Raw genomic sequence first — 17962 nt, forward strand, 5'->3', positions numbered from 1 at the left:
ATTGCCCAGGGCAGGTGTCAGGGAGGTGGACAGCAGCCTGTCAGGTGCTCATGGGCTCTGGGAGGAAGTGGGCAGTGGATGCCCTTTCCCACAGTTCCAAAGGCTGAGGCAAGTGCAGACAACATCACTCATGGCTGGGCTGGGCTGTTAGGGGCTGACAGGAGTCACAAGAGGCCCCCAGCAAGGACCGACCCACCTGGATATCAGGCCCCGCCCAGGCCTCGGACCAAAGCAGCCATGAGGCTGGACTGCCCCCACCCTTCTGCAGCTCAGTGCCCAGTGAGGAGACCCCGCCCGCCCAGCAGGCTCCCTGTGACTAGCGCAGGGAGGGCCAGCATGGCCCAGCCTCGATGGATGGAAGGTGAGGGCCATCCCAGGGCGCCTCCAGGAATAGCCCCCCAACCTCGGGGGCTGCGGTCCGGGCTCTCATCTGGGATCAGCAACTGCCTGGGGGCCCACGTGCCCCCCAGTGTCCCCAGAACACTCACAGGGAGGAGGCCAGACTGTGGCCAGGACTGGGTGGCCTTTGGAGCAAAGCTGGGGCCTGTGGAGGTTTCAGCGGTCCCTCACTGCCACCAGCTCCCCTAGGCCCAGAATCTACCCCAGGCTCCCCAGTGGGCCTGGTTTCTTGGGCTGTGCCCACCCCACTTGGCTCCAAAGCCACAACCCCGGGCGGGCCCCCAAGTGGCAGCGGCACAGAGGGAGAGTCGAGTGCACAGAAGTGAGTCCACTAAGAGCACTTTTCTCTGCACTGCCCCTGTACCAATGGACTCCCCACTATCTAACACCCAGAGGATCCCTGTGGGGCTAGACTGAGACCCCACAGTACCCTGCATTCCTTGTCTGTAAGACGCTACCCCCGGGGGTCCGGCACCAAGTGTGAGTCTCCCAGGACACACAAAACCCACTGCCCATACTAGGCGCTAACCCTGACTGCCCCCAAAGACACTGGGACCTCTCACTCCCAAATGCACCATAGTGCCTGCCTCTCACCAGCCTGTACTCCCCACCCTGAGCAGGTCTTCTTAGCCTGATCCAGGCCCTTCCCACCTCCAGTCCCTCATCCTCCACCACCAGCCAGGCATGATGCAGTGGACAGACCCTGGGAAGCCACATGGGTTCTGGCCCCCCCACACACACCCTGCCAGGAAGCCCATGGAGACTGGAGGGCGGAGGCCTCCCTCCCTGGGTTGCTAAAAGGAGCCAACGGGGAAGTAAAAATAGGAAATAAAAATTAGATCGCTCCAGCCTGGCTGCCGGGGTCGGAAACGGGCCTCTCATCGGCTGGACGGCTCAGCTCCGTGTGGGAGTGTGGGAGTCCTGGCCGCTAGCTGGGTGATTCCTGGATAGGATGCACCCAGGACCCACCAGAGCCAAAGGAGCCCAAATCCAACAGAGAGAGCCCTGAGCCCAGAGCTGCCCTGTCCAGATCCACCTGAGCCCAGTGCCCAGAGCCAACAAGCCCGATGATCGGCCCCCTCACCCAGTACCGGGCCAGCACCCCCTCCCATCAGCCCCACTGCCACTCGCACCCCCCCCAGACCCTTCAGGACAGCAGAGCCTGGAACCCACAGGGCCCAAGCGGTGCCCCCACCCCCCACCCACGCGCACAATCGAAGGAAACGGCTTCCGTCCTTCCTGCCCCTTCCCAGGCGGCCCCCAGCGTGTGCAGTGGCCCAGGGAGGGACAACCAGAAGGCACGGGATGAGTGGCCAGAGCACCTTGGCTGTGCCCAGCGTCCCTACCTCCAGCGGGCAGTCAGTCTGCATGCGGAGCTCCTGTGGGCTTCCTTCCGACTTCGAGGACTTCTAGGACCCGCGTCCCACAAAGGCTCAGACTCAACCTTCACCACCCCCTGCCACCCACTCACCCACTTGCTCTGTAGCAGCCCCTGCCTCTGCCAACTACCGCCTGGGAATGCAGAGCACCCAGCACCCACAGGCAGGCAGACCTGTGCGTGTGCGCGCACGCACACACACACACACACACACGCATAGTCATATGTACTCGTGTATGTATACTCACTCTTGCGCACATGCTCACACTCATGATCATCTCATGCCTTCACACATAGACACTGGCTCGTGCACACTCATGCACAGATGCTCCAAGTCATATACGTGTATGTATCTCGCATTCATACGCACATGCTCAAACTCATGTACGCTCCTGCATAAACATCTGGACACTCACTCAAATCTGTGCATAAACACACACACACACGGGCTCCGACTTTTGCACACATGCTCACACATGCTCGTGCGCTCAGACATACACACACGCTCACTCATTTGCACCTTCACACACAAGCTCACACTTATGTGAGGAAGAGGAGCAGCAGGGAGTGCAGGTGGCTGCTGCAGGAAGCAAATGAGCTCCCCATGGAGACACCCCTGCTGCACATGGGGTGCTGGGAAAATAATCTCTAATGGGGAGGGGTGCAGCCCCTGACACCTCTCAGCTATAGGTCAGGACAGCCCAGGACCCCCATTCCCCCAGCTGCAGGTCCTAGCCCAGAAGGGGGCATTCCAACCTAGAACCCCATCCTGTCAGCACGGGGAAAGGAGCCCAATGTCCAGTGGCCAACAGAGCCACAGATACCCAGTGCCCAGGTCTCACCCAAGGGCACCTACAGGGCCCCAAGGCCCAGCTCAGCATGGCCCCAGCACGTGCTCTGGGCAGATCTGGGGGTCCGGCTGAAGCATCTAGCGCAGGGGTCTCAAACTCACGGCCCGAGGACCACAGACAGCCCTCCGTACAACGTTTTGTGGCCCTGCCCTTGAGGAATCTTTTTTGTTTTGTTTTGTTTTAGTTGTTTGGGTCACACCCCCCAATGTTCAAGGCTTACAACTGACTTTGCACTCAAGGATCACCCCGACTTTGCCTCCTGCGGCCCGCAGGTAAATTGAGTTTGAGACCCCTGATCTAGCGTGACTGGGCAGAGCCACAGGGATGAGGCATAAGTGAGCCGGTCCTGATGCGCCCCTGGGAGCATGTGCCTGAACCGTACCCAGTGTCACCACCACTCCTGGCTACCGGCTCTGGCACCATCCCTGGGCCACAGTCATGCCCTGCCCCCTCCCCAGTGGTACCAGATCTGGCCCCCTTCCCAAGCCTGTACTGCGGGCAAGTCCCTTAGCCTGCCATAGGGTGCCCACCTCTCGCCTCCTGCCCAACCTCTGTCATCCTTCTGCCTCTGCTCTCACATCCTCCCTGCCCGGGCAGTCCAGGGCATGGCCTGAGTTCTGGGTACCACAGGTCAGGGGCTGTCATGAGGGGGGCTCTGAAGAAGCCCTTTAGGTAATCCTGCAGGTGAGTCACCCCAAGTTTCAGCCCCAAGCACCTTTGGGCGTGGAACCCAATACTAAGAAGAAACTACAAGCAGGAAGAAGGCAGCAGCACTGACATGCCTTTCGAACTCCTATGCAGCCCTCAGAACCCACTGCAGAGTGACCAAGATCCTGCCCAAGATCCACTAGTACCGTTTCCTCCTACTCCCTCCTCCTCCCACCTCCTCTTCCTCCTGTGCCCCCTTCCTCACCCCAAGCTAGGGCAGGGGTGGACAGCCTGCCCCATCCACGCTAGCTACAAACCACACAATTGGCCCCCTTCTGATGATGACCAAACTGAGGGAAGATCCAGCAGGCCTAGGAGACACCACTGAAGCACCCCCATTCCTTCGGACCAGCACCCTAAACCCAGCACCCAACAGTGTTGCTGGCTAATAAGCGTCTCATGGCTAGACGGACAGAGAACAGTGGTGGATGGGCAGCCTGCTGGGAACCATGAAGTCATGCTTGCCCTCTGACCCCTGACCTCTGCCCTCCGCCCCACTATGGCTCAACAGAGGAGCCAGGCCAGCACAGGGCTCAGACCACACATCTGGCCACAAGTGCACAGTGGCACTGGCTCATCTGGGCAACAAGTAAAGCAGAAAGCTGGGGGCCCCAGGATTGCACCCGCCTGAACACAGATGGCACCACTCCAGGGTTACCGGTGAAACAGACTACGGCAGGGCTGGAGCGACAGCCTGGAGGGCTTGCACACGACTGACCTGGGTTTAATCCCCGGCATCCCATATGGCCTCAGTGATTTCTGAGCACAGAGCCAGGAATAACTGCTGGGCACTGCCAGGTGTGGCCCCAAAACCAAAACAAAGAAAAGAAACCACAGCAGGGCTTGAAAGGAGGGACCAGGGGCCGGGCGGTGGTGCAAGAGGTAAGGTGCCTGCCTTGCCTGCGCTAGCCTACGACGGACCGCGGTTCGATCCCCCGGCATCCCATATGGTCCCCCAAGCCAGGAGCAACTTCTGAGCGCATAGCCAGGAGTAACCCCTGAGCGTCACCGGGTGTGGCCCAAAAACCAAAAAAAAAAAAAAAAAAGAAAGGAGGGACCAGGGCTGGGGTGCTCCAGCTCCTCAGCCTCTAGAATTTCTCATGATGTCCCTTTTCTGCAGCTGGCATGCCCACCCCCAGCCTGAACCCGGTGCTCCCTGATGCCACCTCCTCAGTCACACTAGGGGACTGGGGGGGAGGGTCCCCCGGCTTTGGGTTCCAGCACTGTGGAGGGCTGAGACTGAAACAACTGCCCCCTGCCCACCTAGTGCCCGGTCTGCCCCGCCCTGCAGACCTTGGCCCCGGCCGGCCGGGCAAGAGCCGAAAGTCCAGGCGCAGGGTGGGGCGGCCGTCGCACCCCCTGTGGACTCTGGCCTGGCCCAGCCCGGCCTCAGAACTTTTTTCCCCAGCCAGGCTGAAGGGGCCCCTTAGAGGCAGGGAGGGACATGGGGAGACACAGACATGCTGGGGAAGGGACCCCCACTGCCCCACCCAGTGACAGACCCAAGGAAGGCCATGTACCCCAGGGCCTGAATGAATTAAGGGGTGCAGGGGGAGGTGAACACCCCAGGCCTGGCAGGCCAAGGTCAGGGTCCTGAGTCCATGGGAAACAGGCCCTAAGGGTCCCAGGCTCAGCCTCACTGAGCGGATCCTCTTGGGGACTCTGTGAGCACAGGGGCCTGGCCCCCTGCCAGAAACTAGCGGGCCACCCTCAAACCCCCCCCCCACAAGCCCACCTGGGCTGCCTCCTGCACCCTTTGCCTCCTTAGACTTCGGATTCCAATCCATCAGCAGCCCAAAACCAACTCCTATTTGTCCCCCAAAACCCCTTAGAGGCCAGAGTCCACCAAGGCCCCAGCAGCTCTCGGCAGCGCCACTGACGTCCCGTTTCCACATGACACAGACCGGGGCCTGGACAAGAGGCCCCGTAGCCATAGCCCCTGCCCAGAGACAGCACTCACTGCCTGGCCACACCAGTGAGGTCTAAGGGTAGAACCGGGAAGCTGCGGGTCCCGGATCTGAGCACAGATTTGGCCGCTACACCCGGCAGGTCTGGGCAGGAGGGACTTGCCCAGCTCTGGGTCATGGCTGGCTGGACCTTGCTGTCCTCCCGCATGTAGTGCTGGGGACACAGGTCCCACCCAGGGTCTATCCCCTGCACATAGCGCCTTCTGTGGTGCTGAGGTTCTGAAGCGGTGAAAAGGGCAGGAAGAGACTGGGAAAGCCACAGCCAGGAAAGGGCTGATACCTCAAAGTGGGCCCAGGAGTAGGTGTCCAGCCCATAGACTCATAGCTGGCGCTCAGGGCCATGAGCAGGGTGAGCGTCCCCAGGTCCCAGAGACCCAGGGCAGTGCAGACCCTAGAGCTCTCCCTCTACCCCCCACTAGCAGGGGATCTTGGATGAACCCCTCTCCTAACACACGAGCCAGGACCTGGGCAGGTGGAGCACCCCCACAGCCAGCCTGGAAATGTCCACACAGGAACTAAGGACAGCTACACTAAGGCCCTTGCTCGCCCCCAGCCCATACACAGCCCAGCTCGGGGGTGCACCCGTGGGCCAGGAGATAACCCTGGTCTGGGAGCTTCCAGACACACTCTGGCTCTGGGGCTGAACGACAGTGTCCAGTGCCTCCGCCCACCTTCGAGGACCCCAGTGGTACCCCACAGGCAGCGAGCCCAACCAAGCAGGCCTGGAGGGAGAGCGTGAGCCTGTCTGTCCATGTGAGGATATCTGAATGTGTGTAAGAGCGTGTTTTGTGGTCTTTATGCGTGTGAGTGTATGTGTGTTCAGATGAGCATGTGTATTTGCATGTGTCAGTACATTCACCTGTGTCTGCGTGTGCATTTGAGCACACGTGTATTCCTGTGTATGAGTGTCCGTGTAGAAACCCACATGTTCATCAGTGTGCGCAAGCATTTGTTATGTCTGAACACCCTGCGGGCCCATGTGTCTGCGCGTGAGGCATCTGTTTGTGTGCATGTGCTCCATGTCATGCATGCATGTGTGGACACGTATGGACACGTGAGCCCATGCGGCACAATCACGTGTGCCTGAGAGACGTGTGTGATCCCCAGTGCTCATGCCTGAGCACGCCCTGCCCCGAGGCCCAGGGTGGTGCCCTCGGACACGCCTCGCCCCACTCGGGGCAGCCGCCTCTGCCGCCCGCCCATGGGGCAGCCTGGGCAAGGGGTCAGGGGTCTCCACTCCCGTCCACAGCTGCACGGAACCATGGCCACTCCAGGGGGCCCAGTGAGAGTTTCCAAAGCAGTTGTGAGAATCAAAGGGACGCAGGGAGAGAGGACAGCCCCCACCTGGAGCCTGATTCTGGCCCAGACTGGAATAGCCAGGGCAGGAGCAAGGGACAGTCCCCCAAGGGCCGCTCCCGGGTGCTGGAAGGTCAGACTGGGGCCAGAGCAGGTGCCCAGCGGCCAGCCTAGTGACCTCCCCACTGGAGCAGCCAGGAGGGAAAAGAGAAACTGGGCAGGCAGGGTCCGAAGCCCAGGAGGAAGCCAGGTGAGCAGCCTCCATGGCCCTCCACCCTATTCGCATACCCAGGCAAGCGGGGACGCAGGGACCCAGAGACACAGGAGCAGGGGCACAGGGAGGTGGCAGTGAGTGGAACAGGGCCCTGAGCACAGCGGCCAGAGCCCGCGGCCAGCCCCACACTGCCGGCCTGCTTTCTGCTCCATTTCACGCCCGTTCGGCTGCCGAGCCAGACAATTGCTTTGTAACTCTAGGGTGCAATTTCCCTGTCTGGGCAGTGCTGGGCACAACTGCTCAGAACATCGGGCGCTCTGTGTGTTTCTCGCATCCGAGGTCGGGGGGACACAGGCCCCAGCAGCAGGGCCCTGAGATTGACCTTGACCCCCGCGACCCTAGCTGGGACCCAGGAAAGGAGACACCGTCAGGAGGGAGTCAGTCACAGAGTCCCCAGAAGCCATCACAGAGAATACGGGGGAGCAAGTGACTGAGGAGGTCTCACTGGGGGACAAGAGAATGAGAAAACGAGAAAGGGCCAGGGGCGAAGAGAGGCTGGTGACCCTCCCACGCCCCCAGGAGCAACCCCTACATTGACCTGCTTCTATGGATGCCAGCGTTTACCCCTGGTCCTGTCCCTGTCCACCCCACAAACCCAGACCCTGGCGGGAAGAAACGTCTGGGCCCAGCCAGGCCGGCCAGCCAGCGCCTCCCAGACAAGCTCCTAAGGGTGCACACAGGGCAGGTCCCAACTTGTGGGTCTCGGCCCTGCAGCCTGGAACCTGCCCGCGGGAACCCAGAGCAGCCAGGTGGCGGGCAATACCACCAACCCAGCCAGGCCCGGCCCAGCTACTCCCCCCCTGCATGGGCAGAAGCAGATGACCCCAAAACTCCTCTCTGTCCCCCCCCTCCATCTGCATAACCACACAGAAGGAACACAGTTCCCTCCCCAATACAGGAGTCCCCCCAAAGCCATCCCTGAAGGTGTGGCCCTGAAGGATGAAAACAGCTGGATGAGCTGGTGGCCACAGCTCCACCCCCTCCCCAAGTCCAGCCAGCACGGGTCAGGGACCAAGCCCGGCGTCTGCGCAGGTAACAGGCAGGCAGGCCAAGGCCGCCTCTGGGGGCTGTTTTCCCGGCCCAGGCGAGTCCCTGGTCAACTGGTCAACAGCACGTCCCCCACCCCACCCCCGCCTTTCCCCAAACAAACACCCCACAGCCTCAGTGCCAGGTCCAGGACTTGGAGCTGCGGGCAAGCGCCTCCAGACTGGCCTCCCGGGAACCACGTGACCCTGTTATTTCGGGAGGCCCCGGGACCTGCTCTATTTTGGGTCCTGAGAGTCCTGACCCTCGTTTCACGGGGGACCCCCCCCCCAGCATGCTCAAGGGGATGTCCATGCCCGCGAGGCCCCTGCATTCGCTCACCTGCCCACCCTCCCTCCAAGCACATGGCCTCGTGGTGAGGGGCTAGCTGGCCAGAAGTGGGGGGCTTCCCACAGGTTGGGCCTCCCGGCTGGCCCACCTTGCCCCCTTCGTGCTGGGCTGAAAGCTGCAGCCTCATAGTGGTTCTGGGGGACCGGGGCCAGTCCTGCCCTTCACTGGGTGACAGTGGCAGGGCCACTGGGCAGGTGAGGCCAGGTCTTGGGCCAGGCGTGCCAGACTCCAGGGCCAGGATGCAGGGAAGAAGAAACAGCCTAAGGGTACCCCCCACTACTACCACTGAGGGTGGCCAGACCCCCCACCCCCATGGAGAGGGACCACCCAGTCTGGACGAGTCCAGACTGACCTGGCCCCCACGCCCCAAGGATTAGGTCTGTGTTGACAAAAGGCTGGGGCCAAACAGCCACTTGAGTGGACCTTCAACTCGCTGGTCACAAGCTCAGAAAATAAAATAAAATGTATGCAATCAGCACGGGACTCGGTACTCTGTGCTCAGGGCCTGGGCGTGGGCAGACCCGAGACAGCAGGACAGTCTGGACAAGTCCTCCTGGAATTGGGCCCCTCGCTAGGAGAACTCGCACAAGCACCCAACAACAGCCGGGCCCTCAGGGAACCAATTCCCAGCACCCTCTCAGCACCGCTCCATCAGGTCTTTCTCCCCCCCCCCCCAGAGGGCCTTAGTAAGTGGACAGAGGGGTGAGCTCCAAAGGGGCAGGAAGGAGCCTAGCCGAACTCTAATATCGAGGCCAGAAGTCTCAGCCCTATAACCCAACTCTGGGACCCTCTGACCCAAGCCTTGCTCAGTTTTCCTATCTGTGAAGTGGGTGTCCAGGGTGTGGGGTTGCTCTGAGCCAAGGGGCTTCAACACAGTGGCAGGCCTCGAGATGCAGCCAACTTGGTCCGCCTCCCACAGACTGGGGGGTGAGTGGACACCCGCAAACCAAACGAGCCTACCTACCTGCAACTTCACCAGTGGTGTGCCCACCACCAAGCGGGGTATCTGAGCTGCACGCACCCCAGGCTGCGTTTTGCAGGGAGGGGCTGGGGGCAATGGGGAATGAGTGGTGGTGGGGGGCTTCATTCATCACCAGCTGCTTTAATTTCCACGAGGGCACAAATCCTTCACCCAGTCCTGACAGCCAGCCAGCCAGCCGGGCTGCCTGCCGGCTCGGCTCGGCCGCCAAATGAATACCCTTCCCGGGCAGGCGCTCATTTATAAAGTCGGACGCCCCCCTCCTCTCCCCGGGGCCGGCTCGCAGCGGCTCCCAGAGCCCCCGGGAGCGGGGTGGACACCGCAGTGGGTGCGGGCCTGGAGTTGGCGGGGCTCTGGGCACTGGGGGGCAGCGGACGGGAGGTGGGCAGGAGCGGGCCGCGGACCCCAGGGATCCCCCCAAGTGCCGGGTCGGACACACACACATCCTGAAAGCTTCGGGGAGCAGCAGCAGCTGGCCCCAGGACTGGGCCAGCGTCCGGGGCCTGGCCGGTCGGTGTGCCAGTCCCGGGAGGCGTCGGCCCCTCGGGGCAGCGGGCCGGGCCGGGCCCGAGCGCTCCGGTGCTGGGCAACCGGAGGAAGGTCCGGCCTTGTGCAAGGGGGACAGCGGCAGCCCCGGGCCCCCGAGTGCACAAGTTGCTGGGGCGGCCCCGCCGGCGCGATCGGGGGACGCCCGGGACCCGGGGCCGCTGCCAGGCCGAGGAGCGAAGCCCCGGGAGGAGGAGGAGCAGGAGCAGGAGGAGGCCGGGCCCGCCGCGCCTCGGAAAAGTTGCCCCGGCGCCCCCCGCCCCGCGCGGCCCGGCTGCCCCAAGTCGCACGGCAGCCGAGCCAAGGGGGCGCGGGGCCTCCCGGGCCGGGCCGGGTCGGGCCCGATCGGGCCGGGCACGCGCCCCGCGCTCCAAGTCCCGTGCCCCGGCCGGACACTCACCGAGCGGCAGGAAATGCTTGGTGTCCATGGCGGCTGCAAAAAGCGCGGCGGCCCCCGGCGCGGCCGGCCGGGCCCGTGCGGCGGGAGCCGGCGGCGGCGGCGGCGGCGGCGGCGCGCGGAGGCCGCGGCGCGGCGAGTTGTTGCAAAAGTCGCGCAACAATGTAAACTACTTGTGCCCGCGCGCCGCCGCGCCGCGCGCGTCCGCGTCCGCGCCCCCCGCGCCGCACGCGCACGCGCCCACGGCGCTCCGCTCCGCTGCGCTCCGAGTGGCCGCCGCGGTGCCCGCCCCTGCGGGTGGAGGGGGCCGGTGGGGGCCCCGCGACGGGCGTTCGCAGACTCGACTCGGCGCAGCGCCACCCACCCCTGGAAGGCCACGCCCCCTCAGGCCCGGCCCGGCCCGGCCACGCCCCCAGCCTCGCGCCTAAGGCCACGCCCCCGCCAAGGCCCCGCCCCGCCGCTCGGACGCTCGGGCGCGCGCCCGGCGCCCCGCCCCGCCCCGCCCCGCTCCCGCCGGGCGCGCGCCCGACAAACTTGCAACTTTGCCTCCGCCAGGGGGTCCCGGGAGCCGCGCGGAGGCGGCGTGGGAGGCGGCGGGCGGGGCGCGAGTCCCTCCCCGCCTGCCAAAACCCGCGCAGGGAGGAGGAGGAGCAGGAGGAGATGGGGAGGAGGGGAAGGAGGAAGCGGGGAGCAGGAGGAGGAGATGGGGAGGAGCAGGAGGAGTTGGGGAGGAGGAGAGGGAGGGGGAGGAAGGCCCAAGAGCGGCCTGGCCATTGTCTGTGCGGCCACACAAAGCGGCCAGCGGTGCTCCCCAGGCACACAGGGAAACTGAGGCCGGCCCTAGTGGCAAAGACACCCTGAGGCGGGACTCCCAGTTGGGGGGTCTCCTCTGCTCTGCGGCAGCTCTCCCGGGTTGGTCCACCCACGCAAATGCATTTCCAGGCCAAAGAGGAAACAGGCCGCTGGGCACCCTTGCGCGTGGGGCCCACGAGACTGGGGAAAGGGGTTCCCCCCACCCACCCACCCAGCGGTCCCTGATCTCGCTGCCTCTCAGAGTTTGGGCCCTGACTCTGCATATGTGTGTGTGTATGTAAACGTGTGTGCTGCTGACTTCTCTGCCCCGACCCTAGCAACCTCTGGCACCAGGGATCAGTTTCTCCTAAAGCCCAGGGAAGAAGAGCTGAACTGCCCCCAGAGTCCTGGAGCTGGGGTGGGCTGGGAAGCCCCCTGAACCACCACTGCTGACCCGAGGAAGGACAGACTGACTTCCCTAGGCAGGAAGGCACACCCACACCCCAGCTTAGGACCCTCTCCTTTCTGCCCATACCCAACCAGTAGGACTTGGGGGCAGAGCAGTCAGAGACTGGGGAGGCCTGTTCCCTCCCCACACACGCCCCCAGCTAGGTCACACCTCGATGGTTCTGTTTCATACCTTGGTAGACCCTGCTCCAGAAAGCCCCTGGCCAGCTCTGGCCCCCACAAGAGTTCAGTACCCCAAACCCAGATCCACCCATGGTTATTGCTTCCCTTTGGCCAGTACCACCACCTCTTTTCAGATGTCCTGCCCAGGAGACACTGGGCATGTACAGACAAGCAGGAGCCGATGAGGGCACCCACAGGCCCTGGGCATCGGCACTGTCTCCGCGGCACTGTCTGTCTGGCCCCTGGTGCATTTAACTGGGACATAGGGGAGTCTCTCCAGCCTCGCCCCTCTGCTGGTAAGATCAGATCCCCCACAGGCCCTTGAGCACGCTGACCTAGAGACCAGCCCAGACCCTGGACCCTCCTCTTCCTCTGACAGCCAGGCTGCGTGTGGTTCCAAACAGGGCCTCAGCCTGGCGCTCCGGACCCTGGGAAGGAAGCCTGAGGGGATGACCCGAGCCAGCCTACATGGATGCCCCTCCCAGTGGACAGGCCTGGACACTGGCCAGTGCGGCCTTAGTTTCCCTCCACACCCTCCATCCTGGCAAGACTCAGGACAGGTGGGGAGATAAGAGGGGGAAGGAGGGACCCTAAGTGGCACTTACCATGCTCTTATGACAGTTATTAGGAGCCCAGGATGGGGGCCCTGCAGACCCCCAGGGGATATGACACACTCATAGGGACCCTGGTGGCAGCCTGATAGACAGGGCAGCCCCAAGGCCACCTCTGCCCTCTGGTATCTTGAGCACTGCTGCTGGGTCTGAGGGAGAAAGTTTTTGTTCCAGGAGGGCAGGGGAGACACCAGGTATGGGGAGGGTTGATTCTGAAAGGCGGCTGAGTCCTCCAAAAGCATGGGATACCTCACTTCCAGGGAAAACCCAGACATACCCCACACTCGGGAACCCACAAATGGGGACCCCGTGGTACCAGAGAGGTATAGGTACCCCTATGCCTGTGTCTGGCTACCCTAGTTCTCCGGGGCAGAGCCACACACAGTTCAGCTGTGGCCCCATCTTGCTGCCCACACTAGCTGTGTGTCTCCGGCTCCAGCTCTGGCTCCGGCCCACGGCGCTCACTGAGGCTAGGCGCTCACCGAGGCTGCGGCATTTGGGCCCAGGAGCCGCCCAGGAGCCAGGAGCTGCATCACCAGGGAGGCCTGTTGGCAGCCACTGCTCTAGGCCCGGCTGCCTGGGCCAAAGGACACTCAGCTGTTTCCAGAACCTTCCCCAAGGAGGGCCCACGTGACGCCTCTCTGCTGGACCTCTCGGGGGCCAGGGACCCCTGTGCTGCAGGCGGGGCCAGGGCTAAGCCAGAGGCAGGCTGGTAGCCTGGCCTGGTGTCCACATGCAGCTGCTGGGGGCCCTGTCCACAGCCTCTGAGTCTCTGTGGGCTCCAGGGCCAAGTGCCCCGAGAGGCCGCTTGCAGCCAGGCGGGGCAGCTCTGCCCTAGGCGTGTCCACACTGCCCAGGGTCTGAGACAACAGAAGCCCGGCCACAAGTCCCCCACCCACTCAGCCTAGGGCTGGGCAGGAGGGGAGGAGCAGGGGAAGGGGGGCAAGAGAGAGGGGAGGGGAGAGGAAGAGGAGGCAAGAAGTACAGGGAGGGAGCCGGAGAGATAGCATAGCGGTAAGGCCTTTGCTTTAGACGCAGAAGGATGGTGGTTCGAATCCCCGCATCACATATGGTCCCCCGAGCCTGCCAGGAGCGATTTCTGAGCACAGAGCCAGGAGTAACCCCTGAGCACTGCCAGGTGTGAGCCAAAAACAAAACAAAACAAAACAAAAAAAAGAGTACAGGGGGTGGGGGTGGGGGGCTGAGAGATAGCATGGAGGTAAGGCGTTTGCCTCTCATGCAGGAGGTCATCTGTTCGAATCCCAGCGTCCCATATGGTCCCCCGTGCCTGCCAGGAGCAATTTCTGAGCATGGAGCCAGGAGTAACCCCTGAGCACTGCCGGGTGTGACCCAAAAACCACAAAAAAAAAAAAAAAAAAAAAAGAGTACAGGGGGAGTGGAGAGGAGAGGGCAGAAAAGAAGGGGCAGGGGAGAGAGGAGGAGAGAGGAGCCAGGTGTCTCCTCCCAGGGGGCACCAAGGCAAGCAGAAGGGTTGGTACAGGTACTCACAGGTCTGTCCATCTGGAGGAACTTTGGGGAAGCCCCAGGGAAGTGGGGCTGGTCTATGCAAAGCAGACCTGAGCTGGACCCACAGGCAGGGGCTGGTGTGTGGGGAAGGGCCAGGCTTTGGGATAGCCCCTAACCCCAGGGTTCCCAGAAGAAGCTCCAGATGTGGGGGGATAGTCCTGGGAGAACAGGGCTGTCCCTCAGGATTCACTCCTGCACCCATCACAGATGGGGACCTGGGTCTCTGGGAGCAAAGCTACCTGCAGCACACAGTGCTTCAACCCTGCACTCAGACTCTTAGCAGACAATGTTCCACCCTCTGCTCTCAGACTCTCTTGGGGACAGCAATGGGGACCCCAGGGCAGCCACCCCTAGATTGCTGCTGACCTGAGGCTGATCATCTCCCCTCCTTCACACACACACACACACACACACACACACACACACACACACAGTGCAGGGAAGTTACCAAGACTGGAGTCCAGGGAGATGTGTCTGGTAAACTGGGTACTGGGGAGATGCAGGCAGTGGGGGAGATGCAGCCTGGCATGACCTATGGCCTCTGGTTCTGAACCCCAGTCTCTCCTACAGGGAGCAAGAGGCCCAGCATGGAGACTTGGGGGACAGAATGGGAATGTGGAGAGAGGCAGGAGATCTCACCTGCGCACGCCTGCCTGCCCAGACCCTATAAAGATAAGGAGAAATGATTAATAACATTCACTTGACAGATAAGACACGACACAGGGTGTTCACTGCTGGGAGCCCAACCCCTGGCCTCAGGCTCCCAGGATTCATGGCTCCCACAAACCTCAGTTCTGGGTTCAGCTGCCTGGCTTGCACGGATTCACCTGCACCCATGGCTTGGTCCCCAGTACAGCTAAGGGTCGTTGCCTGCACACGGATCCAGCCACACACCCATGTCCTCAGTCCTGAGTTGGGTTTTCCTGTGGCTCAGGGGTGCTGGGACAAGCGGGAGGAGGGGGAAGAACTTTCTCTTGGGTGTTTCCAGTTACACACTATTCTAGGACAGGAGGGTGGGGTCTAGGGTTCTGGGGTGTCCCGCACACCCCACAGCCTCACCTTTTCCACTGCAGGCATAGCCCTGGCCTCTGTGGCCCCTGGTGAAGGGAGTCAGGGGGATGAGTCACCACCCCCAGGTGACCCAGACTGAGCAGAGAATTGAATGGTGCTGGAGTGTTCTGAGGACAAGCCTGCGCCAACACCCCCAGGCCCTGTAGTGCCCAGAAATTTCCGGGTTGCTGATGCCCATCTGATGTCCCCTACATAGCCCTAGTGAAGACAGGGACTTACGGGGTCGCCCACTGTGGTCCCAGGCCAAGTGGGCATGCAGGTCTGAGTGTGGTGTGAGCCCTGCCCAGCTGCATATAGGGACTCAGGCATTCATCTTTGGTAGGGGTAGGGTGAAGGGGCCAGAGGGCCATCACCCCCTCAGGGCTGGGACTTAGGGCTGTCACCCCAATGGGGTGGCCCAGCTACCCACAAGCTCAGAACAGGTCTGCACGGCTGTTGGTGTCTCCGTTGTGGAGTTCAGTGACATGAGGTGAAGGGGAGCACAATCACAGAGTACATGCAGTCTAGTCTGTGGAGCACCCCGTCACCACTATCTCTCAAGAAGGCCTTCCTCCTCAGATTCCATTTCCTCTTCTAGCCCATTGCTGAGATTCTAGAACCTTTTCCCTGTGTCTGCTCATGGCTGCAGAAAGTGAACCAGGCTGGAAACCAAGGCAGCTGCCCTCAGCAGGCTGGGACCTAGAAACATGTGCAGGGGCTGTGGGAAGATGAGGGAGTCTCCTCCACCCCTGTGCTCTGCCCTAAGAGGTCTGACAGCACCAGAGTCCCTTAGCTGACCTGGACTCAGGTAAGATTGCTCATCGAAGACTCCCGCTGAGAATGCTCATGAGAGATTCAGCTGGGAGTGCTTATAGGAGTCTCTGGATAACCCTGACTCGAATGAGAGTGCTCACAGGAGCCCCTGAGGTGACCTGGACTCAGCTGAGAGTGCTCAGTAGAGTGCAGCCGAAGAGCTCTGGGCCTTGCCACCCCTTATCTATTCTCTGCTACCAGGAGAGTGACCCCACGAAGTACAGGGAACTCCAAGCTCTATTTTCCCCACTCTCTAGCACCCCTGCTCCCAGCCCTGCCCAGCATGGGGTCTCCTAGGCCTCATCCCACACACACCATGATCTCTATTGCACCCGTCTTGCTCAGAGCCCCTGTGTCCACTGGACCGCAACCCCTAACTTACCCAACCCCCACTGAGTCCCTGCTAAGGACACTGATTCGTGTGTCCACATCCCATGGGTGAGGTCCTGCTGACCCCAAGGATCAGTAAGATGTCCCAGGGTCCAATTCCACAAATAAGTCCTGGGGTCAATCCCAGGTCCTGTGGGTCAGTCCCGGGGATCAGTTCTGGGGGTCAGTGCCCATTTCCCTGAGATCACACCATTCAGTATTAAGTCCTGCACCAGCTCCACCCACCAACGACCATCCAGCCCAGATCCTGAGATCCTGCTCCCCCACCACCATCCCAGCCAGGTGAAGGGCGGTGCCAGATGTAGACACTCCAGGGCCATCGTTCTACTTCAGGGTGCAACTGCTGCCATCCCCAAGCCCAGCCCCCAAGGATCCCTGGGTAGGGAAAGCCCTATCCTCTCAGAATCACCCACACATCTGCGTGCTAGGTTTGCTGGTGCTGTGCAGACCTGGGTTGGGAGCCCAGTCTGTGAGCCCCAGTGCTAATCCATCATCCCACAAGCCCTTTCCCTGCCACCCCTCACAGAGGAACCCAGAAGGCATCGTTGTACCTCAGTTTCCCTATGCTTTGGGCTGGCAGGATTGGAGCTTATCCACCAGGGACTGCCAGGCTGGTTTCACTGGTTCCCCTCTCTATCCATGTGTTTCATAGTAATGACTTCCAGGTCTCCACCCATCCATCCATCAATGCCCTCTATACTATACTGCCTGGCATGGCCTGGCACCTGCACCTATTTCTGCCCTACAGGAGCCCAGAGTGGCCATGGGAAGAACGAGTTGTTCCACAGGCCTTCTGCTTTCTCTGTATGGCTGATGAAAAACCAGGGATAAAGGACCCAGAATATGGGCAGTTGTACAAAAGCATGGCCACAGGAAAGGTTTCGAATGATCAGCCATGGGAGAGTTGTCCCCAAATTCATCACATTCCAAATACAATTCCTGTCTGGTCATGCTTGCCCAGGCTACGTTTCTTGGGCAGATGGAGAAGGAGAAAGGTGCCCAATAGACCCAGGGCTAGCCCGTCCACTATATCTGTAAGGTCCCTTAGGAGCAGAGTCCTACAGGTGCCCCCAGAATGTGCCCATGGGAGCACATAAGAGCAGGACTAACCTTCCCTGCACAGACCAAAGCGTGCAAACCAGCCACAGCCCTTCCCTGCCTCCCTCCAGGTCTGCATGTTTAGCAAAGGCCCTGATTGTGCTTGCAAAACTTTGGAAAGATTCAGAAAGTACATCTGGCCAGTCCAGTGCCCGATGCTGATGCAGACTCCCTGAAGAGGAGATGTGGCTGGAATCTGGGCACCCCCACAGAACACCCCATGGAATAGCCGGCATCAATCAGCCTGCCTGTCCCTGATAAGGGACCCAAGCAGAGGAACAGGATCAGATCAGTTCCACAGAGGGACCTGGCTTGAGTGATAGGGCACATTCCTGGGCAAGCAAAGCCCTGGATTTAATATTTTGCACCTTATGTACCCCTATCATCATGGGGAAGGGGCCTAGGCCTCAACACAGTCAGGTGTGGCCCCTCCATACAAAAACAAAAACAAAAAAAGACCAGGGAAGGGAACAATAGCACAGCAGAGAGGGCACTAGCCTAGCACACAACCAATCCAGGATCTATCCCCAGAAACCCATATGGTCTCCTGAGCACCCTCATGAATAAATCCTGAATGTAGATCTAGGAGTAACCCCTAAGCATTGCTGAGTATGACCCAAAAAAAGCTTTTTTTTTGGGGGGGGGGGGTTGAGTCACACCCAGCTTTGCTCAGGGGTTCCTCCTGGCTCTGCACTCAGAAATCGCCCCTGGCAGGCTCAGGGGACCATATGGGATGCGGGATTTGAACCACCATCCTTCTGCAGGTAAGGCAAACACCCTATACCTGTGTCATCTCTCCGACCCCCCAAAAGAAGCTTTAAAAATATAGGGGCTGGAGCCATTGCACAGTGATAGCAAAGCACGTTTGCCTTGCACATAGAA

At 61.3% G+C, this 17962-nt stretch overlaps 1 protein-coding gene across 1 annotated transcript in view; it reads right to left on the minus strand.

Annotated features, from left to right (window-relative positions):
• RXRA (retinoid X receptor alpha) overlaps positions 1-10264 on the minus strand; it is a 42604-nt gene extending 32340 nt beyond the window's left edge. The window contains exon 1 of the mRNA XM_049774046.1: positions 10173-10264. Within this exon, the coding sequence (XP_049630003.1) occupies positions 10173-10200 (28 nt within the window). The 5' untranslated portion in view covers positions 10201-10264. The remainder of the gene's footprint in view (positions 1-10172) is intronic.
• Between the last annotated feature and the right edge of the window lie 7698 nt (positions 10265-17962).

Source organism: Suncus etruscus, chromosome 5, assembly GCF_024139225.1.
Source record: "Suncus etruscus isolate mSunEtr1 chromosome 5, mSunEtr1.pri.cur, whole genome shotgun sequence".
Lineage (NCBI taxonomy): Eukaryota > Metazoa > Chordata > Mammalia > Eulipotyphla > Soricidae > Suncus > Suncus etruscus.